The sequence below is a fragment of the Rhinoderma darwinii genome, chromosome 3 (genome assembly GCF_050947455.1).
Source record: "Rhinoderma darwinii isolate aRhiDar2 chromosome 3, aRhiDar2.hap1, whole genome shotgun sequence".
Lineage (NCBI taxonomy): Eukaryota > Metazoa > Chordata > Amphibia > Anura > Rhinodermatidae > Rhinoderma > Rhinoderma darwinii.
Genome location: NC_134689.1, coordinates 124,888,913 through 124,914,886, shown reverse-complemented (window position 1 = coordinate 124,914,886; position 25,974 = coordinate 124,888,913). Strand labels below are relative to the sequence as shown.

The following is a 25,974-nucleotide window of genomic DNA, read 5'->3' as shown; positions in this document are numbered from 1 at the left end:
CTGTTCACCCCATCGCTCATTTAGGATATCCTGCCATTTGGCAGTATCAATATGCAACTTTTAACTCAAATAGTGAAACTTTTCATGTTTTCCTGTGATTGGCAGATTTCACATGCTCAGCTGTTTAACCCTGTACAGGAAAGAGAGGTGGGGACTGGAGTTAAGAAATTATTTAAAGACGTAGCCGGCACAAGTACACGCAGTGATAAATGAAAAACCTCTGGAACTATCATATTCATGACTTTACACAATAGAGACACATAACAAAATTATTACGATGAAGAAAAATACGGCAATGTTAATTGTCTCAATTCTTTTGGGTCTCCTCGGCATTTGTGCAGGGTCCCAGATGCCCATGGTAAGAAATAACAGAGAATGCCATTCTATCTTGATCGGTGTTACTGGTTTAGTTTGAATGTATGTTTTTTCTTATATACTTGTGGCTACACAGAGCATTTGAGATGTTTTATGGTTATTTTACGCTTTATGTAAGGCTATTGTTTTTGGAGTGATGCAGGAAATGGTACAGTTAGGTTTAGCTATTGCAGTTTTCCTTGTTACGGTATGATTTCATGGCTCACAAATTTTGATGGATTGCTTATCATTTCAATCTTTGAATCTGACTTTAGATAAATGGCTCTATTACTGTGTCTAGCTAGTTCAAATGCTGTTTAACCCCCCGAGCTATCCTGCAATGACATAATGTATAAATACTTAAATCATATTACAGTATACCCTTAATTATTATTATTTTACATGGCATCTGGTGTATCATATTTATAGCACCCATATGTTGCTTACCAACACTCTTTCTGTACCCCATTAGATCAGATTTAGCTGAAATTCCTATATACCATAATCGTAAGGAGGTGTACAAAGAAAAATGGTCATCCCACTTCCCCTTTCCCATCCCTTGGTTGAACTTGATGGACATGTGTCTTTTTTCAACCGTACAAACTATGTAACTATGTAATATACTTGAAAGATAGCTGTAAGAAAGGAATTACTTCAGTAACTGACTCTATACATTTAGAGCAGGAGAGAGAAAAATGGACCAGTTATTCATAGAAACCAATGAGGTTGCAGCTTTCATTAAAAACAGGGACTCTGAAAAATGTGAGCCGTAATCTGATTGGTTGCTATGGCCAGCTGCTTTATTTTTTTCTTTGCACCGGTTTTAATCCATCTCCTCAGTGCTATGATAGGGCTATGGTCGCACTAGGGATTGTGTCCTGATACAATTTACTGTTTGTGAACTGATGAAAATAATTATCGAATCGGTTGTCAGAATTTTGGTATTTAGCGTTTATATAGTACATTGTCATCAGTTGTCATTTTTTTTATTCCCTTTAAACTGCATTTAAAGTAGTTATCCTTCACACCCTTTGTTTTCCCTGTTATCCTGTTGACTTAATGTGAACAATAACGGATGCCATTTGCAATGTTTTCCTGACCGTTGCAAATGTTGTGCATTGTCACAATGGTACCAGTAGATGCATTTTCGGACAATTATGTGCAAAGTGAAATCCTATTGTAATGAGTGTGCTCCATTGCGATGTCCGATTCTTCTGTTCACAAAAGGCAAATAGAGGTTGAGTATGAACTAATACATATGAATGGAGCCTTCGATATATTCTGACATTTATTGTCAGTAAGAGCCTTATTCTGTGTCAAGGATTCAGTTTCTGATCGATCTATTTAACAGAATGGATCCCATAGCCTTTAATGGAATCTGACAGGTTTAGGTTTATCTTACTAGGTAGAATAGCGTAGCAATCTATGATGTTCTACCTGTCAAAAACAATGGAAACCTGATGAAATGTAGGATAACTGATGTCATGTTCCAAGCAAAGAATCCTATTAAAAACAATGGGAACATTAACATTTCTCCAATTTTTTTACATACAAAAGAACATCATAATGTAGAGACAAGCGCTAATGTATACAGAGCCTGAAAAATCTAAAAAAAATAATGTTAGTTGTCATTTATAGTCACAGCCCTTAGACTTGCTATAGTAATGTTATAGTACGATATACTGTCATTTATGAGCACAAAAATATCTTCTTCCAACAAATCGCTGTGCTGACCGACTTGTACGAGGGTGTCCCAAATGAGGGTGAAGAGCTTGCTATTGCTGGTTCAATGTATTACCATGTATTGCTTCACAGTTTTAATTACATTCTCTGTCCGTGGATCAGAGCTATCGTCCAGTTTAAGAGGTTGGATAGTTTTCTCTGTGCAGCATCCTTTATCAGGGGCATAGCTATAGGGGTACAGAGGTAGTAGACTACAGAGGTCAGACCTGGTGCCTTAGCGGGCCCTAAGGCTCCTTTGCCACGTAAGAAGAAATTATTATAAATTAACACGGTAGGTGGGGGCCCTATTTCATATTTTGCAAAGGGGCCAGGGGCTTCAAGTTTTGCCTCTGTCATTTACTGTGAAGAATTTAGTAAAACTTAGAATGAATCACGTATGATTGCCAAAGACAATTCTAAATATCTTGATTGATGATGATCATCATTGACTATGCTGGTTTGATTGGGCTGTAAGTGCTATGTATCTGCCATAAAGCTGTGTAGTTCTAGAAATTACTTTTAGAAAATTTATTTCAATGTTCTCCATGTTTGTGTAGTATAAATGAATCAGAAATATAAGTCTTAAAGTGTGTGTGCATGAGAGCTTACGTCCGGGGATGCTACAATAACACAAAGATAACCACCACAAAGTCCTGGTGCCTGCATGCAATGACTCGAGTAAATTCTCTACTTCTTGTTTGCCAAAATTGCAGCACCTGTGGAGACTACATACTTGTGCAGGCTTTCAGCAACCATTAAAATGAGGACAAAACTAACCTGGAATCGCCCCCCCCCCCCCCACCTTTCTCAAGGGGCCACATAGCGGCCACAGAGGCTGCCTCTTTAATATGTATGTCCAGTGGTGAAATAATGTGATCTTGGGCCCTGAGCTGTACATAAGCTATGGGCCCTCACCACACACTACACATTAGATGACTGTCAGATGAACCTTCTGATTCCAGCATGACCGACCGACGTGTATGAGGGTGTCCCAACTCTCACCCAACGGCTGACGTTGAGATAATAAAGGGTCAGGCATGTTAGATTTAAACATGCCCAATTCTTTTGTTCTCACAGAACACGGAAACCGCGGCAAAAAACGGCCAAGATTGACTCTCATTGATTTCAATGGGAGGTGGAGGCGTTTTTTCCCCGCAAGCAGAAAAAACTGGTCGCGGGAAAAAAAGTGACATGCCATATCTTGAGGCGTTTTCCGCCTCAAAACCCCCATTGCAATGGGAGACGGAAAAAAACACTGCGAACAGCCGATGCGTTTTTTGGCGCGTTTTATGGCAAAAAACGCTTGCATGTTTTTCCTAGGCCTGTTGAAGAAAGAGGTAAAAAAAAAATGCGACAAAAAACACAGCAAAATTTGCGACAAAATTTGCGGCAAAAAACGGCTGTGTGTGGCACAAAACCACTTAAAAAAACCGGAGCTGATTTTTACAGGCAGAATTTTATGCCTGCAAAAAAAACTCTGTGTGAACAGGGCCTTAGGGCATGACCACACGTGGCGGAATTGCTCTGGAATTCCGCTCCGGACAGTCCGCAGAAGAAATCCGCAGCGTACACGTTTCTCCATTGCCTTCCACAGCTTTTTAATAGGGTTCGTTTACACGTTGCGGACAATTCCGCAGCGGAGCATAGGCTGCGGTGCGGAATTTGGTGTCCGCAGCATACAATGGTTGTTGCGGATGTTTCGCGGACTTGTTGCGGACTCATTGCGGAATTTCTCCATTGACTTCAATGGAGAGTCAAAATTCCGCAATGAAGTCCGCACATGTTATGTGTGCTGCGGAGCGTATTGGTTTTACTAACATGACATTTCTTCATTCTGGCTGGACTTATGTATTTCTAGGTCTACAGCCAGATTGAGGAAGTCAATGGGGCTCCAGTAATTATGGGAGCGTTGCTAGGCGACGTCAGTAAATAGTCACTGTCCAGGGTGCTGAAAGAGTTAAACGATCGGCAGTAACTGTTTCAGCACCCTGGACAGTGACTACCGATCACAATATACATCAACCTGTAAAAAAAATAGAAGTTCATACTTACCGATAACTCCCTGCTTCTTCCTCCAGTCCGGCTTCCCAGGATGACGTTTCAGTCTTAGTGACGGCTGCAGCCAATCACAGGCTGCAGCGGTCACATGGACTGCCGTGTCATCCAGGGAGGTCGGGCTGGATGCCGAAAGAGGGACGCGTCACCAAGACAACGGCCGGGTAAGTATGAAATTCTTTTACTTTCACAAGGGAAAGTGCTGTCCCTTCTTTCTATCCTGCACTGATAGAGAGAAGGGAAGTACTTTCACCTCAATACGCAACGGCTAGTCCGCATCAATTTAATGCCCATTTTGGGCAGAGCCGCAACAGAATCTGCAACGCAGATTCTGTGCGGCATTGATGCGGACAGTAGCGGAAGAATTCCGCCACGTCTGGGCATGCCCTTACTCAACAAAAGTCAGGAAAACCAAGACCAATAATATATCAATAATAACACTATATTAGAGCCAAATTACCACAAATTAAGTTAAATTCCCTTTTGGCATTGCAGATACAATTGCCTTAATAAAAATGATTTTACTTCCGCAAATTTTATGTTTTGTCCAACTCGCCAATCTGACTATATATTCGTTTTTTTTAAAGCAATAGATACAATGTTCAACGATTTAATCTGGCAGGGTAAAATAGTACGGGTTAAACTCAAACAACTTCAGTTAACCATAGATAGGGGAGGACTGGGAATTTCAAATATGAAAATGTATTTCTTGGCCTCTCAATTAAAATATATTATGGATTGGGATGACTTGGCAGTTAATGACAATATAAAAAAGAAGTATATAGATACTCAATCATGGAGTATCTTTCAAAGATTAGAGGTGGGTCAATTCCGGGGTTTGGCTTACAGTAATTTTTGTTTGTGTTTGTTAATGGAGAAAGTATGGCATGAAGTTAAAAAGGGATTACAAAAGTCTGAATTCTTTTTGGAATTATCCCCCATCTGGTCAAATATTTTTATTATGGATCCATGGGATGTTGATCTAGCTAAATTCTGGCAGAAAAGAGGTGTTTTTAATATCTCAGATGTATACAGAGGGGGTAAAATTAGAGAGTTGGGAGAAATTCTTGTAGGCGAAGTAATCACATGGATCACTAAATTTAGATAAACACAATTATCTCAAGCACTTAAACACATTATAAGAGGGAAAAAAGAAATAGTTAGTAAATTTGTGGCTTATGAAATTTTAGTGACTTGGCCAAATAAGGGCTTTATTTCTAAGCTATATGATTATTTGATGGTTAATAAGTCACAGGAGATATATATTAACTCACGCTCTGAATCGATAGAAGATTTTGTGGACTGTCTTAAATGAGGAATGAACACAAATTTATTAAATTTCACATAAGGTTATTTTAAATGGGCCACATAAAATTACTCAATATTTGATCACACCTTTACTACTCTAAACATTTTTTACACAGAATAGGTTATTATGATTCCCTAAATTGCCCTAAATGTGATTCCCCCGATTTCAAATGGATACATTTAATATGGAGATGTCCCAAATTGTTCAGATATTGGATAGATGTAATAAATGAAATTAATAGGATTTATTAAATAAAACTCGGCATGAATTAAAAAATTTGCATATTAGGTGGCCCGGATCAGCTTGGACCAATTAGGGCATGGCCAGACGTGGCGTATTTCTGCCGACACTGTCCGCATCAATGCCGCACATAATCTGCGTTGCAGATTCTGTTGCGGCTTTGCCTAAAATGAGCAGTAAATTGATGCGGATTAGCCGTTGCGTATTCAGGTGAAGAGTACTTACTGCTGTCTTTTAAAACATTTCATCTCAGTCTGGCTATAGACCTAGAAATGAAAATAGGTCCAGCCAGAATGAAGAAATATCCTTTTCTTAAAACCAATACGCAACGCAACACACATAACATCTGCGGATTTCATTGCGAAATTTTGAATCTCCATTGAAATCAATGGAGAAATTCCTCAATGAGTCTGCAACAAGTCCGCTACACGTCCGCAACAGCCAGTGTATGCTGCGGACACCAAATTCCACACCGCAGCCTATGGTCCGCAGCGGAGTTTTCCGCCACGTGTGCACGAACCTAACTAAAAAGGTGTGGAAACCAATGGAAAAAATGTCCGCTGCGGATTTCCGCAGCGGACTGGCTGCAGCGGAATTCCAGAGCAATTCCGCCACGTCTGGCCATGCCCTCACTACAACAACTTTGGGGATATTAAAACTCATGTTTGTTACTAGAAAACAAATTGCCAGACACTGGATGAGTGAGAAAGTCACAACTTTGAAATACGGAAATCGGAAACCTCTAAGCTGTCATATAAGTACAATACCTATAAATATAGAGGGTGTTTGCAGCATTTTGTTGCTATTTACGAAAAATGGATTCATATTGTTAAACCTTCTGAAATGTCTTTTTTGTTCTCCCTAAAACTAAAGCGGGAGAAATTGTTCAATATTTAAATTTTTGCTTTCTGGAATTTCTTAAATTCTTTTTATTTATTTTATGTTTTGGTTTCCCATCCCCTTTTTTGTCCCTCTATGGAGGGAGTTGGGGGTGGTATAATATGTAATCTGTGATTTATAAGTATTATACTTAAAGAGGCTCTGTCACCAGATTTTAGCAGGACTGACAGGATCAGTGACACGCAGGATCCACCTCAAATCTATCACATCTAAGATTATAATTTAGCGCAGGGCCCGTTTCACTGATCCCGTCAGTCCTGCTGACCTGACGGATACAGGATACAAAGCAGCTGTATCTCAAAAAGTGAAAATATTTTTTAATAAAACGTAATTACAAAGTTGCACCAAACACACATTTTTATAAAAAATAAATAAAAACGACGTGATTTTTGCGACGTTTTTTCCGTAGACAATGCAGGTTTCTTTTTTTTTATACACACCTTTTTTGCTATTTTAGAATTTTTATTCATAAAGTTTGAAAATAATAGTAAAAAAATAAGCTTTTTTACGTTTCAGCTATTTTTTTTGGTAATAACATAGTTTTACCCTAAAATAGACCTTTTATTTGTAATCGTCATTGTTTACCGTAAATTATAATATATTACATGTCTATATTAGGGTAATTGGGTCAGCGCTAGCGTTACAACAATGATTGGCGGGGGGGGAACGGTTTTTATTGGGGTGGGTATTTTATGTGTATTTATTATTTCATTTTTTTTTGCACTTTACTTTATTATTTTTTTATTACTATGGTCTGTCCCCCAAAGGTCAAAGAAGACCTTTGGGGAACTTTATATATATTTTTTCTTTCTTTTACACCATGTTTTTCCACTATAACTGGAGCTGCACAGCAGCCCCAGTTACAGGGGAAATCAGCCCTCTCATAGTGACGATTGTCACTAATAGGGCTGTGCTGGGTCTAGTTAGACCCAGCAGCAGCCTGCCACTAACGGCACCCGGCGATCATGTGACCAGTCACATGATCACCGGGAGGAATAGAGACAGCGCCGCTGCTGCTGTCTCTATTCCTATACACAGCGTTCATTGAACGCTGTGTAAGAAGACATCGGAGAAGACAGAAGCAGCGAAAGCTGCTTCTGTCTTCTCCTCAGGGTCCCCGGCAGTCACTGACAGCCGGAGACCCGACATTCAGCTGCCCGATCGCGCGGGCAGCAAGTTAAAACCCGAGCCGTAGAAAGTCTATGGCTCGGGTTTTAAGGACCCGTCCCTGACCGCTGGCCGTAAAAATACAGCCAGCGGTCGGGAACCAGTTGGGCAGGAGGATAAGCCTGCTGTACTGACCTAAGCGCCGGTGACCGACCGCCCGGCACTTGTCTTGCAAATTCGGAGTAACAGAACAGCTGTCCGTCGCTGTTCTGTTACTCAATGGCGGCGGCCCGCACTTGTCAGGGAGGCGTGTCCTACCCCTTTCCCGGCCAATTCCCTGCTCCTCCCCTCCTCATCTTCGTTAGTTAGCAAGATGATGTGCGGTTCGGGCTGCCATGGGCCCCCTGGGAGCCTCGGGCCCCGGGCGGCCGCCCGAATCGCCCATATGATAATCCGCCACTGGATAGACACTATAATAAGGTGATAAAATGTAAGCAGAGTATTTTGTCTGAGATAATAAGGTCTGAATTTCTACACCCATCTTTTTTTAGTGGATTGTGTTACTATGGGTCCCTATCAATAATGTATTTACTTTTTTACAACAGGTAAATAACCGATGTGATATAAAAATGTCATCTATATCCCAAACACAATGCAGATCATGCTCTTTAAATGCTGCTGTGAATTGCACCAACGGTTTTAGGAAACTCACTACTGGGAGCGGATTACGAAACTGCCGGTAATTTTCCTTTATTACATACTGTACATTAATGTTTGGCTCTGTTCACATCTGCATTGTGGCATCCATTTATAATGAAAGCCAAGGCGCAGAGCTGGATCTGTGATATGACGATACCATCGGCTCCTGACCGACCACGTTGACTTATAATTGGGTCTAGAAGGGTTTCATCATGGTGTCCGTAGTTGCATGCAGCGCTATTATTTCCATCAAATCTGACAGAATTGGCAACACCTCTAATGTTAATGTGAACATAGCCTAATCATATGATTTTTATGGTATTATGTGAATAGTAGTTGTTTTTACTTTAATGCATTACTTCTCTTTCTTATCTTAGTGGTTGAAATAATTTCTGTAAAACTGCTGATATATCCTCAAATAAATATATACTATTGTTTAAGCCTTTTCCACTTGCCTTATTAGGGTATATGGACATTATAGAGGGGGTCCATATATGACTAGTTTCAGATGGTGAATCCGTGACAATCAGCTGATTAGTAGGACAGCTTTGTTTTAAGCCGGAGTTGTCATGATGAGACAGTCCTTTAACATATGTTACAGAAATTCAGTTATTCTGCCAGTTCTTCAATATAACCTCTACATTAAAGGCTATGGAAACCTATGCACTGAATTTTTTTTATTGTTCATTTGCTTCCTGAATGCAAAATTAAACAACTCTAAATAGTCTTTATCAAACTTCTTCTACTATTTTGCTACTGTAGAGTCTGAGTAACTCCTAGACATAGCTGGTTGTCTTGCTGTTTCTGACATAGATCTGACAACACACTGCTTCTATCTGCGTGTGCTCTCTGTTCTCCCCCTCCCTTCTTTCAGTGTTAGAGACAGCAGCAGGGAAGGGGAGGAGGTTGTAGACACCAGATCAGAGTGTGGAGAAGGAGCAAACGCATCCAAGTGTTTGGGGAGGGCTGATCACACAAGCTGTACTGAATCAGAGTGTAGATAAGAAAGAAAGCACACAGGGGGAGGGGATGAATCACACAGGATGTGTATCTGTGTGAACAGAGGTGAGCACCCATAGCAGAATCTGCAGGGGCAGGGAGGGGGAAATCACACTCTCCTCAGCATCAGTGTCTCTCAGCACAAGGGAGGAAAGATCCCTCATGGGCTGTAGAAGAAGAAAGCAGTACAGGGATGAAGCTTTGCTGATATATGAGAGCTAGTAAAATACAGCAGAATCCTGGACTCACAGAGCTCACATCCAGCAACTATTACTGGGAGGGACATTCCCACAGGAGTAAATTGTAAAACTAGGAGTCAGATGTAAATTTAATATCATGGGGTCTGAAAATGGGTGAAGAAATTGCGTTTGCATCCTAAAACATAGTGCAACTTTTACTAACAAGTAAAAATATTTTGTTTCCATGTCAAACGTGTCCATAGTCCTTAAGTATTTTTCCTATACAAATATGCTATGAGTTGGTACAAAAATGCCCACATGACCTCTATTTTCCCGACATGGCAAACCTATGTATACATAAGGAGTGAAAATTATACTTCACAGCACAGAGTAATTTTATAAATAAATTTGTTTAGCCCAATGTATAACATGCAATGGCAAGTTTGATCCTAAATGCCGGTTAAATATTTTATTCAAGGTATTACTTGGAAATAAAATCATACTCTATCTCACTCCCTGGTTGTCTACATACGTGTGCCACAGATGAACTTCTACCGAAGTGTTGCCCTGGGTACTGGGGACCTGACTGTATGGGTAAGTTTAGCCATTTGGTGTGTGTATGTTTGAAAACCTATATTAAACTACACTCTTTGCTTCTATTACATATACATATAGTTTAAGTGGCAGCTGAGTGCTCAATGGCTTTCTTTCTCACTTATTAACTGTGTTTGTTCAGAGTTTGCTCGAAATCAATTTTAGGAGTTTTTGTAAAGCTAGCCATAAATATAGGACTCCCTCATTACCATGCACCTTAGAGTTCGCCAAATGCACATTATTTCTATACTGATGGAAGATAAGTGTGTGCCAATTGAAATTGAAAAAAATTGGATTATGAAACAATTTAGGAATATTATGTCTTTAGCCAGGAGAATGTAGCTGTCCTTGAAGAGGCTATGAACATTCTAAATAGGACTTTACTTTGTCATCCACATTAGGGTATGTGCACACACACTAATTACGTCCGTAATTGACGGACGTATTTCGGCCGCAAGTAGTGGACCGAACACAGTGCAGGGAGCCGGGCTCCTAGCATCATAGGTATGTACGACGCTAGGAGTCCCTGCCTCTCCGTGGAACTACTGTCCCGTACTGAAAACATGATTACAGTATGGGACAGTTGTCCTGCAGCGAGGCAGGGACTCCTAGCATCGTACATAAGTATGATGCTAGGAGCCCGGCTCCCTGCACTGTGTTCGGTCCGGGACTTGCGGCCGAAATACGTCCGTCACTTACGGACGTAATTAGTGTGTGTGCACATACCCTAAAATACATTTTAAAAAAGTTGATATTCAGTTGCAGCAGCAACTCTTCTGCATTTAGTCGGAGTCCTGGTCCATACTCCCTTTTCCTAAACTTCCTGCACATGAAATTGAAGGCGGGCTTGATAAAATAAACTTTAGGCATTGTTTCTGCTGTCAGATCTGTGAGGAAAAATAGCCTCTGTGCTTATCTTAAAGGGCTACACACCAGCTTTGAAAACACCAGTGACAATCAGTTCCTTCCTGAGCCTGAAAAAGGCTGCTTAACAGGTTCTGGAGGTGATGACAAAGTAGATTTATCTATCTTTTTTATATTTCCTCAGCAGATAGACCATTTCCAAATTGGTGACCTGTTAAAACAAACCACTTAAAAGAGTGCTTAAAAAAACTGCTTGTATCTTAATAGGAATGAAAAGATTGAGATTATTGACTGATAAACATGGGTTGCAGATAATAAGGCAATGTATACAAAGGTGTGGGATTTAAAGCAGGTCAACATCTGCATGGAATACGTTCTCTCTGGCTGCTTGTCAAGGAAAGGTATAACGGGGTGGAGCGAACGAAGATTTACAAAGCTAAATGTGCCAGAATTCTGCCTCAAATTGCACCAAATTTACCCCCCGCCACGTGATCTTTTTGAATTTGACGTTTTTCTTTACAATTGTGCGCAGTGATTTCTTTTTAGTCAGTCACATTTTTAACATTGCTTTCAGAGCAGAGACTAGAGGAAACTATGCTTGTTAGCGTTTGTTTTTCCACACACGTCATTACTACATTTGCCCCTAGTATGTACTTTGAACAGTTTTTCTGTGCGATTTAATCTCTGCTCCCCTTGGAACTCTTAACAATGATTCTGTCATTACCCTGTTGTTCTAGTGGAAACATTTTCACAGTGTAATCACTTTCACCTGTATTGTGACGTGAGACGTAAGATATTACAAGTGGTGAGAGGGTCAGAAATGATTTTGCTTGTCAGCAAATTTAATCCATCTGTTTTATCCACTTTAGAACAACCGTAACCTGTACAAATGACCAGTCATAGTTATGGTGACAAAAACATCTACTATGGGGCTATGTAAAAATATAGGGGGGATTTACCGACCTTTTGAAGCCAGATTTCTGGTGAAGTATAATCAAAAAAGGCCCAAAAGTCACAATTTGAGTTCCAAATTTGACTTTTGGACCTTTTACGCCGCTCTTGACACTTCTTGAAAAAGGGAGCGTAACTTAAAAATAGGGAGCAGGGCCACCACGACCTGGCAAAGTAATTAGAATTTATGCCAGAAAACTGGCGTAAAGGATTTAACTTTCCCTCTGTGGGGCGTAGCAAGGTAGAGGCTGGTGCCGGGCACTGTACCTTGCCTCCCCCATCAGAATACCCCCATCGTACAATTTTTTTTTTAAAAACTGTGTACTCACCTCACCGCTCCTCTTTGCTTTTGCCCACGGGGTCCCCTCAGGCACACCCTGCAGGCCACTGCTCATACAAGGTACTGACGCCTGCAGCATCAGGATGTTGTGTGTAAAGTCTGGGTACAGGCTTCAGCAGACCTGATTCTAAGGTCCAAACAGGTAAAGCAATACAAAGGAATAAGGAAGCAGCACTCCAGGTAAAGTGACTACAATGGTTTATTCACCAATGATACAGACAAGCTATGTTTCAACTCCTTCTTGGAGCCATTATCATGGATAATGATGATGGCTCTAAAGAGGAACAAAAACGTAGTCACTTTACCTGGAGGACGTTGTATGTGATGCAGCACTCAGGACATTGAGTGCTGCGTCACATATAAAGCCCTGACGCTGCTCGGCGTCAGAACCTTGTGTGAACCGTGGCCATAAGTGAGAGCCTGAGGGGACCCGGTGGGCGGAAGCGGAGCAGGAAGGTGAGTATACATATTTTTTATTTTATGTCTGATGGATGAATTAAGGGCACACAGTCGCGTTGGTTGTGCAACAATTGTGGCATACAGCAAGCGGAAAGATGCAACAGATTTATTAAGAGGCGTGCGCCTCTAAATAAGTCTGTTTTCTATCTTACTCTAGCAGAGCAGAAAGCTAAGACTGGTGTATGAAACTCATTATAAATGCTTCTAATGCTAGATGTTGATATATTTTACGACTTTTGGTTCAGACAGTCACTTTGGATACAACATCAGGGCTTACATCCTTTCTGCTGTAGAATTACACTAGCGTCTAGAAGTTGACAGAACAATCTCGGCGGTTAGTGATGGCGAAAGATGTCACTGAGACTTCAGACTACTGCTTCTCCCCAGTTTGGGGGCAATATGGGAAAGCAGTAGTCTGAATTGTGATGATGTCTATACTTAGACTTCAGAACAGTCTACGGAAATAGAGCATGAGGGTACAGCTGGTGACTCCAAAAGAGAAGATAAAATTATTATTTTTTTCAACTCCACCAATGATTAATTTATAATATGAGGTTTCAGTTTCATCTCTTGTATAAAAAAATATTTTTTGGATGTTTTAATTAAATCACAAAAATTCTGTACATATTCCGAGCCTGTCCAATTTCCGCGTATCATTTACTGATACAATTTTTTTTTTTAACAATTAATCTGTGTACTGCATTATGTTGCACTTCTTATGTACTATATATATTCACCTGCACTATGAATTACTTGCTAAAAACTCTCAAGCCTCTAGTGATAACTACAGTCATTACAATACCATGTTGACCGCATTGAGAACAGTGGAAAGAAGTTCCACCCAGAAAGGCAGAGGCAGTTATGGAAGATGGCCGCCAGGCCTGGGTGTTGGGAGGACATGTTTAAAATAGGGGATAAAATGCAGTAATTTCAATCTAAGCAATACTGTGTGGGCTGAACACCTTGGTCTCCAGGCTCACAGTTAACTGATAGATTGTAGCAAACCAAAAGATCTGTGATACTGTAATGTGAGGCCTGGGGTAGTGTGGTGTGGCGCCCCACCCACAGTAACTTTGATGGTGGGAAAGAATGGCAGAGAAACACACAGTTCAAATGCAGTTCAAATGAGTACTCAGTGCTCGAAAGTTGCAGACATTATATGCATGTGGTGGTTGGAATATTGGTGTCGGTTATTCACTTAAAGGCTTGCTGGTTCCACAATGGTAACAATCTTGGTTCCAGTCTTTTACAAATAACCATTTACAATGGTTGGCTGTGGTGGCTTCCCCTTTAAATGCTCTCTCACAGTTTCTGGCAGTGGCTCGTCAGCGCGATGTGCACAGACAGCCTAAATAGGGATAGGATGGTCCTCTCACACTGCACGATACCTCCTGGGGTCTCTGACCCTCTCTTACTTGCGGTGGCCCTCTGCAGCCATCAGTTGTAGCCTACTCCTAGCGACTACCACTCAGGATACAGCCTCCGTCAGTCTGTCTCACAGATCATGCAGCGCTCCTTACACTAACGCGGCCTCAGGCTCCTCATAATGTCTCTGGCTCACTCTTGGCTTGCTCTGCTCTACGACATACTGGTCACTGACAAGTACCTCCTTCGTCTCACCATCGTCTAATAACAGAAGTCATGACATTAATGTAAACAGAGACTAAGTTATACAGTCCTTGTAGCCATATTGTTCATAGGCCAATCTGTATTTTAATGGATTTGCGTTATATGATTTCAAATAAGCTGATGTAACTTATCCACAGAATGTCCAGGTGGAGCATCAACCCCATGTAATAACCAAGGAACATGCTCCGATGGGTTGCAAGGCAATGGCGTCTGCTCTTGTCAGGTATGCTCTGTGTGATATTCATAAAGTTGTTGTTCTTAGCCTAAAATATAACAGGTAAATAATGTTTAGTAGTTTAATGTGTATAGAAGGTTTTATTGGGGTAAAAGGATTTGGTTAAATGTATTGTTTTTTGTGACAGAACCAACGGATCCTATTAGTTTCTATAGAATGCAAACTAATATCAAAATGTATCAGTTGTCATCAGGTCATCACAGTCTTCATTCTTTAAGTGACAAATTGTACAATTGATGGCAGTTTGCATCAGTTTATGGCTGACCGGGTCAGACTACAAGGTCGCCCAAACCCATAGGGAAACATTCTGGTTGCAGTATAGTAATCTAGAGATTTTACTGCGATTCACACACTCCACCAAATGTAGCAGTGTAGCAGCAATCCTACAATTCAAAATATCAAAAAATAGCTATTATATATTATAATGTAAATGGTAATTTTTCCAGCAGCGCCACTTGAGGAAAAAGTGAGCATTACACAACACTTATTTAAAGGGGTTTTCCGGGCAACTACAAGTGTAGGCTCTTTTCATTTGTAAGTGAGCGTTACTCAGATGCGCCGCTCCGCTGGTTTCACCGCCACTCACATGACCACCAAGCTCCATTCTTCTTTGTGAGGACACTGAAATCGTCGGGTCATGTAAGTCACACAGGTTCACACTGAGTTTTTTGCAGGAGGAAAATCTGCCTCAAAATTCCGAATTTCGCTACGTTTTTTGCCCATGGCCATTGAGCGCCGCGGGCAAAAAACGCCTCAGAATACGCTTTCTCTGCCTCCCATTGATGTCAATGGGAGGTCAGAGGCATAAACGCCCGAAGATAGGGCATGTCCCTTCTTTTTCCTGCAAGATGGTTTTTCCGCTCGCGGGAAAAAACGCCTCCGCCTCCCATTGAAATCAATGGGAGGCATTTTCGGACGTTTTTTGGCACGTTTTCCGACGCGTTTTCCTCGTCAAAAAACTCTGTGAACTCCCCCAAACCCTCGATCTACTCCTCTCCATCCTGGCGAACAAACCCCTCCCTCTGCCTCTCTACATGACGCCGCCAGAAGCCCTCCATCTCCTCATTTGCTTCACACGACCCCTAGTCTATAATTTTATGGAGAAGTTTCTATTCTCTAGAGAGGCTCAGAAAAATTGTCAACTGTAGGATGTATCTGGACACAGCAATGTTTATTGACACATCAAACCTTCTTTTTATAATGTGGTTAGACTCAATGTAAGATGATATCGGCAGAATCTGACACTGAGCCACAGCTTAATAACAAAAAGGGCTGGTGAATCTCAGAGGCGGTGTCAGGCTCCATCTTTAATTCACTGCGCAATCGCAGTAAACATGCAGAGGATAAGAAGCAGGCATGGATTCTAGTCACATGTCTGGATGACGCGTCGACCACTGGCGGCTGCTTTAGAAGCTAATGCAGCAGAAGAGAGGTGGACGTTACCACCAACTACCAATAAAGCGGTGGGGCTGAGGATATCATGTGACTGGTGGTGAAATAGGAGCAATGGCACATCTGACCACGGGAGCGACCATGGAAATGTCAGTTACACTAAATTCTATATTAATATAGCCAAATATGTTCTTTCCCTGGAAAACCCCTTTAAATCAATTTAAAAGTGCATATCGTAAGGCTAAATGCACATGTTGAGTATTTTACTGCAGAAAAACCGCAAGAAATTTGCAGGAAAAAAAACGCACCTGAAGGTGCATTTGTTATGCATTTTTCAGTGCAGCTTTTACATTTTGCTGCGTAAATCGCGGCGTTTTCATGCTGCGGGTTTTGCTGCGCATTTCTGAGGAACAACAGGGATAGAATTCGCAAGGGGAATCGCAAGATAAATTGACATGCTGCGGTTCTGAAAATACGCACCGCGGGTCAATTTACGTCCCAAAAAATACTGCGGCGTGGACATGAGATTACCTGGAATCTCATTGACTATACTGGTACTGTATTATGCTGCGGTTTTGCCGCACACAAATACAGGTGGTAAAACCGCTCGTAATGCGCTTCGTGTGCAATGACCCTAATAGTGCACTGTTTAACATACTGTAGACAGCTGTTCTAATATGTCATATTTATATCAAAGCATGCCGTCTCATAACTCACCTGCTGCACTACTACCTGTGAAAGCGCCAACCTGCTCCAACTTTGTAATACACTGCCTTTAAATTTGGTTCCCAAGCGCCAATGTTGGAGGCTGCAGCTGTGAATCCATTATGAACTTCTGCTGACTGTTTCCAGTCTTTTTTTTAGGAAGGATTTGGGGGAACGGCCTGTGAGAAGTGTGCTGATAACAACAGATTTGGTGCTGACTGTCGCTTTGGTATGTTAAAAATTATCATTACTATTAAACTTTGCATAAGAATAAGGATAAAGATGTAGATAGATTACGGTATAATCACAAATATTTAAATATTACCATAAACAGTATAAAATAATTAAAACCATGCAAAATGATACATTAAAATCCATATTAATTATGACTATTAGAATTGTCCTGTCATAAACTGCAGTTATAACGTCCATCATTTATAATTGCAATCCCATGGTATTACCACCAGATGGCAGCAGATAATCAGATATCATTGGTGACAAGAGGTTACATTACTGTCATGTAAGTTTAGTCTTTGTAACTTTCTATTATGAAAAGCAGAGTAAGTGATAGCTCCAGGATTTTCGAGGTGTTCCGCTTCCATTTTTCTTCAAAATTCTAGAATGTACCTCTAGACATAGTACTGCTTCCTTTAAGAACTCGTTTTTAATGAAAAGAAAAGTAAATGGTTGTTTTGTTTCACCGCCTTCCACTATTTAAGTCATGGAATGAAGATTCTGGAATATCCTTGGCGGTTCAACTAGCAGATAGGTAACATCCCAGGGTCTCCGTGGTCATCCACCCATCATTCATGATAATGAAGCTATTTAGCTGTAATCCCTGGTGGTGCAGATGTTTCATTTCAAATGCTGTTAACTCTTTGAGTTCTACTAACCTGCCTTGAGACTCCACCTTGTTCATGTTGGTGGGTGGAAAGCTGCAGGTATTGACATTAAACTAATGGATCACTGGAGATGACCACTGAGTATCCAAGTATGACCATTGGATTAACATATATTTACACCAGCACTCAAATGACAAAACATAAACCACTGAGTCGTCTGGGACTAGACTGCACTGCACCAACTGGGTCAGTGAGGATTGTTGAGTATTTCACTAAGTGACCAAGGATTGGATACTGTACCCCTGGATCACTACGTACTTCTGAACATCATGGTCACCACGGCAATATTAAAAGTAATGTCATTTAAGCATCACCCAAGTCTGAACTGCACTTTTACGTTATTTTCCTAACATACTGTATACCTGTTACTGTAATCCTGAAAGCAGAAGCACTTTGGGTAACAGAGTTCCATTGCTCAGAATGCAATTCACTGATATAGTAAAGATACTACAAAGCTGGAGCTTCCCTTTAAATAAAACAAACTTTTGATGACTGTGATCAGAATTCCCACTTATTGAAATGCAGTGTTGAATTCCATCCTACAAACTTTCAGCAAATAATGATGTCATAACTTACCTGCTTACGTCACTGGCACTATATATCTAGCCACAGGCCACTCACTGTAGAAACCAGCTTGTAAATATTGGACTTGTGTAACAAATTATTATTTTTTGTTATGTAGCCAGTGTTGAGAATTATTGTTGATAATTGCTGGAGGCCGTTTCTGTACTCTATATAATGCATTATTCTTTCATCTCCATAGCCTGTGCTTGTATCCATGGCGTTTGTAACAGTGGGATTAATGGAGATGGTATATGCTTGTGCTTTTCTGGCTATGGCGGTCTAAGATGTGATCAACGTAAGTATTGCAGAATGGGACACTGTCTATGGAGGGGCTGGCAATTTATAGTTCATAAGGATGGGTATCATTGAACTTGTAGATTTTCATACATGCTAAAAGTAATATTTCTATTTATCTTCAAATTAAGGCCTCATGCACTGGACCATAGAGGTGTACACGGTCCGTGATTATGGCACGGACGGGCCACGGAGTGCCGTCAACAGGCCATCTGCAATCACGGACTATGCACACACAAGATGTGCATTGACTTCAATAAGCCCGGACTGCAATTGCGGACCGTATAATGACATGTCCTATTTCTTTTGCAGACCGGGCTCCGGGCAATGCACAGAACGTGGAAGCCATGGTCGTGTGCATTGGCCCATAGGATAGCATGTGTTCTATACTTACCGCAATTGCAGATAGTATACGGCCGCAAATGCACAGTCATGTGCATGAGGCCTAAGGGGTGCAAATGACAAGTGTAATGTGTAAGGTGTTATTATCTATAAAGGGTTCTAATATATTTATTTTATGATCTTAGCCTTACCAGACTGTGCAGCATTGAACTGCACCCAAAATAGGCGATGTGTGAGCTCCAGCACAGGATCAATGGAGTGTAAATGCTTACCCGGTTTTGAAGAGAAGGGCACACAGTGTGAACGTAAGACATTTTACAGTAATTTACTCCAATATAATTTTTTAATATGTGAATATAAACACGGTTTAATTGACTTATGACCAGATTTACATCTCAGGAGTCTGCAGGCACAGAATGTCAGTCATGTATGACTAAAATGTTTGCTTATGCAACATCTGGTACCCTCTGCGACTTTCCCATGTCCTACCCTGGGCAGTGGCGGATTATCATTAGGGCGTTTCGGGCGGTCGCCCGGGGCCCAAGGCTGCCAGGGGGCCCAAGGCTCCCAGGGGGCCTATGACCGCCCGAACCCCCTCATGCCCAGTGGCGTCGCTAGCACCGGAGGGAGCCCCGGTGCCAGGACCGCACCTGTCAGGCGAGGGGAGCTTCGCTTCTACTTAGCAGCCGTGGTCTGTGCTGCTTTAGAAGCTCCCCCTCCAGCCCCCCTTCCCTGCTCTAAACATCTCTCCTCTGCTGCTAGCTGTCGGGACATGGGGGAGGGGAGACTGTCGGCGGGCTCTGTGTCGTGCTGTGAGCAGAAGAGCTGTGGTGAAGACATAAAAGGTAAGTGCATTTGTGTTTAATGTCCATATTCATGTGTGTTTAATATCCATATTCATGTATGTTTAATGTCCATATTCATGTATGTTTAATGTCCATATTCATGTATGTTTAATGTCCATATTCATGTGTTTACAAGGTGTACTTTGTGTATAATGTGCATACTCGTGTGTACTTTGTGTACTATGCATACTTTGTGTATAATGTGCCTACTTTGTGTACTTTGTGCATAATGTGTGTACTTTGTGTACTGTGCGTACTTTGTGCATAATGTGCGTACTTTGTACTGTGCGTACTTTGTGCATAATGTGTGTACTGTGCGTACTTTGTGCATAATGTGCGTAATTTGTGCATAATGTGCGTACTTTGTGCATAATGTGGTACTTTGTGTACTGTGCATACTTTGTGCATAATGTGCCTACTTTGTGCATAATGTGCGTACTTTGTGCATAATGTGCCTACTTTGTGTACTTTGTGCATAATGTGCGTACTTTGTGCATAATGTCCTTACTTTGTGCATAATGTGGTACTTTGTGCATAATGTGCGTACTTTATGCATAATGTGGTACTTTGTGTACTGTGCGTACTTTGTGCATAATGTGTGTACTGTGCGTACTTTGTGCGTACTTTGTGCATAATGTGCGTACTTTGTGCATAATGTGGTACTTTGTGCATAATGTGGTACTTTGTGTACTGTGCGTACTTTGTGCATAATGTGGTACTTTGTGCATAATGTGGTACTTTGTGTACTGTGCGTACTTTGTGCATAATGTGGTACTTTGTGTACTGTGCGTACTTTGTGCATAATGTGTGTACTTTGTGCGTACTTTGTGCATAATGTGCGTACTTTGTGCATAATGTGGTACTTTGTGTACTGTGTGTACTTTGTGCATAATGTGCCTGCTTTGTGTACTTTGTGCATAATGTGCGTACTTTGTGCATAATGTGCGTACTTTGTGCATAATGTGGTACTTTGTGTACTGTGCGTACTTTGTGCATAATGTGCCTACTTTGTGTACTTTGTGTACTGTGCGTACTTTGTGCATAATGTGCCTACTTTGTGTACTTTGTGCATAATGTGCGTACTTTGTGCATAATGTGCTTACTTTGTGCATAATGTGCCTACTTTGTGTACTAGTGTTTGGGTAGTGTTAGCAATAGTTACGGCGCGGCAGGGTGGTGGTGGAGAAGGGGGAGCCAAGTTTGTGTAACAGCCCAGGGCCCATGGTCTTCTTAATCCGCCACTGACCCTGGGTATCATCTTCTCACCACAGTACTGCAATTGCCTATGAACATATAAATACCCATGATTTACTTATCAATACAATGTCCTATCTTTCCACGGATCAATGATGGGACCCGGCCAGCACACATTGTCGTGTGCATGAGGCATTAGGGTTAGATGAGGTGTCAGACACACAGGAGCCACTGTCAGCCGAGCCATCAGTCCAGCTCACTGGCGAGTTTGGCTGACAGCTTCTATGTACAGTGGATACATACTGTAGAAGCTGCAGCACTGAAACATAGAAAAATTTGTAATCAAATATATTAGAAAAGTGCTTAGCATCACAAAATACATACATTGCATCAAAGGCTTGTGCCTGTGTGTGTTTGAAAAACGGATTTAGATTGTGAGCTGCATTGGGGACAGGGACCGGTTTAAATGATGATAATCTCTGTACAGTGCTGCGGAATATGTTGGCACTATATAAGCAGCTAGAAAATATCAGCAATACATGCCAGTCACAATCAGTACCATACCATTAAAACCTATAGTCTCGGAGGGTAGGAACAATTCTATTGCAAATATTAATCATGTATGATCCCTACTCACTCTTCTTTTTACAGCAATTAATCCTTGTTTGAAGAAGGTTTGTCATGCGGCAGCAGACTGCTTTAATATTGGCCCAAACCAACACAATTGTATATGCAAAGAAGGCTACAGAGGTGACGGTGACTTGTGTTTACCTATTGATCCCTGTCAGACAAACTTTGGAAATTGCTCCACACGATCCTCTGTCTGCAAATACGATGGTCCCGGAAAGGTGAGAATGTAATGCTGTCTAAATAAGAGAGCTCTATGTTGTTTCCTATTACAATGCTGCAGAATAGCTTATGGTCTTTGTGTCAGTCTATACCCAGACACCTTTACTGCTTTCAGAATTGCCCTTGTTTTTAAGGTTGTTGTTTTTTTTAGATATTTTTATTATTTGGTTGATAATAGGTATACAATGTACTGTAGACATTATTGATTGCAAAAGCACTGTCTAGTCAAGCGCCTTCCTTGCTAATATTTCTATAGGGTGATTAAAAAGTCTCCAAACATAGGGGATGCTATTCACTATATATGGAGACTTTTTGAATCACCCAGTATATCACCATTTACTACTATGTAATGCTCATGTCTCTATATTAGAGGACAGTTTGATATAGTTTCTAGAATAGTTTGAAGAATAGCTATATAGTAGACGCGCATGGATACATAAGAGAATGTGTATCCACACTCATTACACATCTTCAAGCATTGCACCTTGAAACTCCACTACAACTCCAGTCCCACTGTGCTTGCTGCATTATGTGGTGGGCAGGAGCTTCATTGCAATTTGTGGTGAATCTACCTCTGATGATGATGGAGTTATGAGCCATTGTTTAAATGTGCACATTCCTTCTATGCAACCAATTCTCACGGACACTGGCTCTGGATCAAAGTCTGCTGTTTTCCCTACAGTAAAAAACAATAAACACTTCTGACCAGTAGCGGATTAAGTGGACCATAGGCCCTGGGCTGCTTCACAAACTTGGACCCCCCTTCCCTACCGCCGATCTGCCATGTCTATAGTGAACACCACCTTTTTGTGCGAGCATTGACAAATGAGTGTTACGATTCCCCTTGTCAAAGGGTGTGTCCCTACATACTGACAGTCTCCAACAATCGCTGACAGTATCACGCTGTTCAGGGACACTTCCTCTTGACAATGGGAATGGTAACACGCATTTGTCTATTAGTCCTGGATACACAAAGACTTTTTATAGAATACAAGGATTTCCTACAACAGGCATGTCAGGAGAGGGGACAGATCCGCTAAAGATCCAGTGACTCACAAGTGACGTCTTCTCTGATGGGAGTCGTTTTCTTTTCTTCTCCATCTGACGCAGACCGTTATGGTGACTTCTCCTGATGAGACATCTTTGCCCATCACTTCTGCAGCCATTTCCAGCCTCTATAGAAACACACAAATTTTGACACCAAGGCCCAGAACCATACATTAAAGGGGTTGTCTGGGCACAGACCGTTTTTTATACTGAGGACCTATCGATGTGCCCAGAAAACCCCTTTTACTCAGACTAATAAATTTGGACCCCAGACTCGATCATAGAATACATACAGACCCCAGACCTTCTAAACTATTGCAGTTCCCAGACCAGACCCCCACTAAACAAATACAGACCCCAGAACAAGCACCCTAAATAAATACAGACTTCAGACCAGACCCCCTACACTAATAATGACCCCAGACCTGAATCCCTTAATACAGACCCCAGACCAGACCCCCTAAACTAATACAGACCCCCTAAACTAATACAGACCCCTAAATAAAGACCCCTAAACTAATACAGACCCTAGACCAGGTCCCCTAAATACAGACCCCATAAACTAATACAGACCCCAGGCCCCTAAATACGGACCCCAGACCTCAAACTAATACAGACCCCATAAATACAGACCCCAGACCTGACCCCCTACACTAATAATGACCCCCGACCTGACTCCCTTAAGTAATACAGACCCCAGACCAGACCCCCTAATCTAATACAGATACAGACCCGTAAATAAAGACCTCTAAATTAATACAGACCTTAGAACAGGCCCCCTAAATAAACCCCATAAACTAATAAAGACCCCAGACGTCAAACTAATACAGACCCCCTAAATACAGACTCCAGACACCTTAAACTAACACAGTCTCCTAAATATACAGACCCTAAAACCCTTAGGGTATGTGCACATGATGAGAGGCTTTTACGTCTGAAAAGACAGACTGTTTTCAGGAGAAAACAGCTGCCTCGTTTCAGCCGTAAAAGCTCCTCCTCGTATTATGCGAGGCGTCTGTGACGCTCGTAAATCTTGAGCTGTTCTTCATTGAGTTCAATGAAGAACGGCTCAAATTACGTTGCAAAGAAGTGCCCTGCTGTAAAGGATCTGCCAGGCACAGCTTCGGGGTTAACGCCCATAGATAATCAGTCTGCACCTGCTTCTATGTCTGTGAGACTGACTCCATCTTCCACCACTCAGGGTGGCAGGCTTAGGAGTGGGAGAACCTAACACAGCCTGGCCAGATGGAGCTAGCTCCCGCCCTCTGTCTATTTATACCTGCCTTTCCTGTTCCTCCTTTGCTTGTGATTCTTCTCGTTTGGTTTCCTGGCCCTGCTGCAGCTTCTTGTACTATTGTCCTTGCTTCATATTGACCCCGGCTTGCTGACTACTCTCCTGCTCTGCGTTTGGTACCTCGTACACTCCTGGTTTGACTCGGTTTGTTCACTACTCCCCTGCTCTGCGTTTGGCACCTCGTACTCTCCTGGTTTGACTCGGCTTGTTCACTTCTCTTGTTGCTCACAGTGTTGCCGTGGGCAACTGCCCCTTTCTCCCCCTAGCTCTGTGTTCCCTTGTCTGTTTATCTGTCGTGCACTTATTGAGCGTAGGGACCGTCGCCCAGTTGTACCCCGTCGCCTAGGGCGGGTCGTTGCAAGTAGGCAGGGACTGAGTGGCGGGTAGATTAGGGCTCACTTGTCTGTCTCCCCACCCCCGTCATTACACCTGCCCTTCTTTGCCGAGGCAGTCAATTTACGCGTCGTCGTTTGACAGCTGTCAAACGACGACGCGTAAATTACAGGTCGTCTGCACAGTATGTCGGCAAACCCATTCAAATGAATGGGCAGATGTTTGCCGACGTATTGTAGCCCTATTTTCAGGCGTAAATCGAGGCATAATACGCCTCGTTTACGCCTGAAAATAGGTCGTGTGAACACAGCCTCAAACTGATACAGACCTCAGACACCCTAAATACAGACCACAGACCTCTTAAACTAATACAGACACCAAACTTCCTAAATACAGACCAGACCCCCTAAATACAGTCCCTACACCAGACCCACTAAATTCAGACCCCTTAAATAAATCCATCCCCTTATAGTTACATAGGAGCTCACCTGAGTATTCTCTGTGGAATTTTGCTGCTGTTTAAGGAACTGCAGTCATGTGACCAGGAGGTCTCTAAACAGTAGTAAGAACTTCAGAGCGGAGGTCATGTGACCTTATGTCTAAAGGTCCATTTGCAGGACATATAGAGTCAGTTCACACAGAGTTTTTAGACACGTTTTTTGATGCAGAATCCGCATTAGAAAAAGCGCCAAAAAACGTCCAAAAATGCCTCCCATTGATTTTAATGGGAGGCGGAGGCGTTTTTCTGCCGCAAGCGGAAAAACCGTCTCGCTGGAACAAGAAGCAGCATGCCCTATCTTCGGGAGTTTATGTCTCTGACCTCCCACTGACATCAATGGGAGGCAAAGAAAGCGTATTTGCAGGCGTTTTTGCCCGTGGCGCTCAATGGGCGCGAGCGAAAAACACTGCGAAAAACGCAACGAAAAAAAAACTCAGTGTGAACATAGCCATACAATGTCATTTCGTCGCGGTTTTTACCGCGATTCGCAGAAAAATTGCAGCAAAAACATGACAAAACTACATTGTACTTTGGGAGGCCATGGGCCCCCCTGGAGCCTCCCAAAACGCCCTATGATGATCCGCCATTGCTTCTGACAAATTATAATTCTGATGGGAAATTCTAGACTAGAACTAAATTCCATAACCTCTACATGAAATGTTCACAGGCAGATGTGTTCCACTCAGAAATATTGCCTCATTGACATTCCCATACATGAGTTTAAACCTCACATAATCTCCATGGCTATAACCTTGCATTGCCTGGAATCTTGGATAAACTACACTATACTATACTATAAATAAGTAACCTGTATTAACATATACACGATTAAGGTATGTTGAGTTTATATCAGAATATTTAACATCGTGTCCATGAAGATATTTTTGACAGGTTCTTCTGTAGACAGTAATGCTTGTAACCTTTTTAACTACCTCATACGGGTGATGTCTTAGCATTGGCAAGGGAAGAAAGAATTTTTGTTGTAGGCCTGGCTTTTTTCTATTTTGCTATTATAAGTAACAATAGGTCATTATTTTTTTCTTGTAAGATGTTGCCTTTAAAAGGAATGTCTCATGTA

At 41.7% G+C, this 25,974-nt stretch overlaps 1 protein-coding gene across 1 annotated transcript in view; it reads left to right on the top strand.

Moving 5' to 3' along the window:
* Positions 1–222: 222 nt before the first annotated feature.
* STAB2 (stabilin 2) overlaps positions 223–25,974 on the top strand; it is a 125,387-nt gene continuing 99,635 nt past the window's right edge. The window contains exons 1-8 of the mRNA XM_075856671.1: positions 223–358; positions 8,293–8,426; positions 10,043–10,158; positions 14,539–14,624; positions 16,893–16,962; positions 18,399–18,494; positions 19,021–19,140; positions 21,526–21,722. Coding sequence (XP_075712786.1) covers positions 278–358; positions 8,293–8,426; positions 10,043–10,158; positions 14,539–14,624; positions 16,893–16,962; positions 18,399–18,494; positions 19,021–19,140; positions 21,526–21,722 — 900 coding nt within the window. The 5' untranslated portion in view covers positions 223–277. The remainder of the gene's footprint in view (positions 359–8,292; positions 8,427–10,042; positions 10,159–14,538; positions 14,625–16,892; positions 16,963–18,398; positions 18,495–19,020; positions 19,141–21,525; positions 21,723–25,974) is intronic.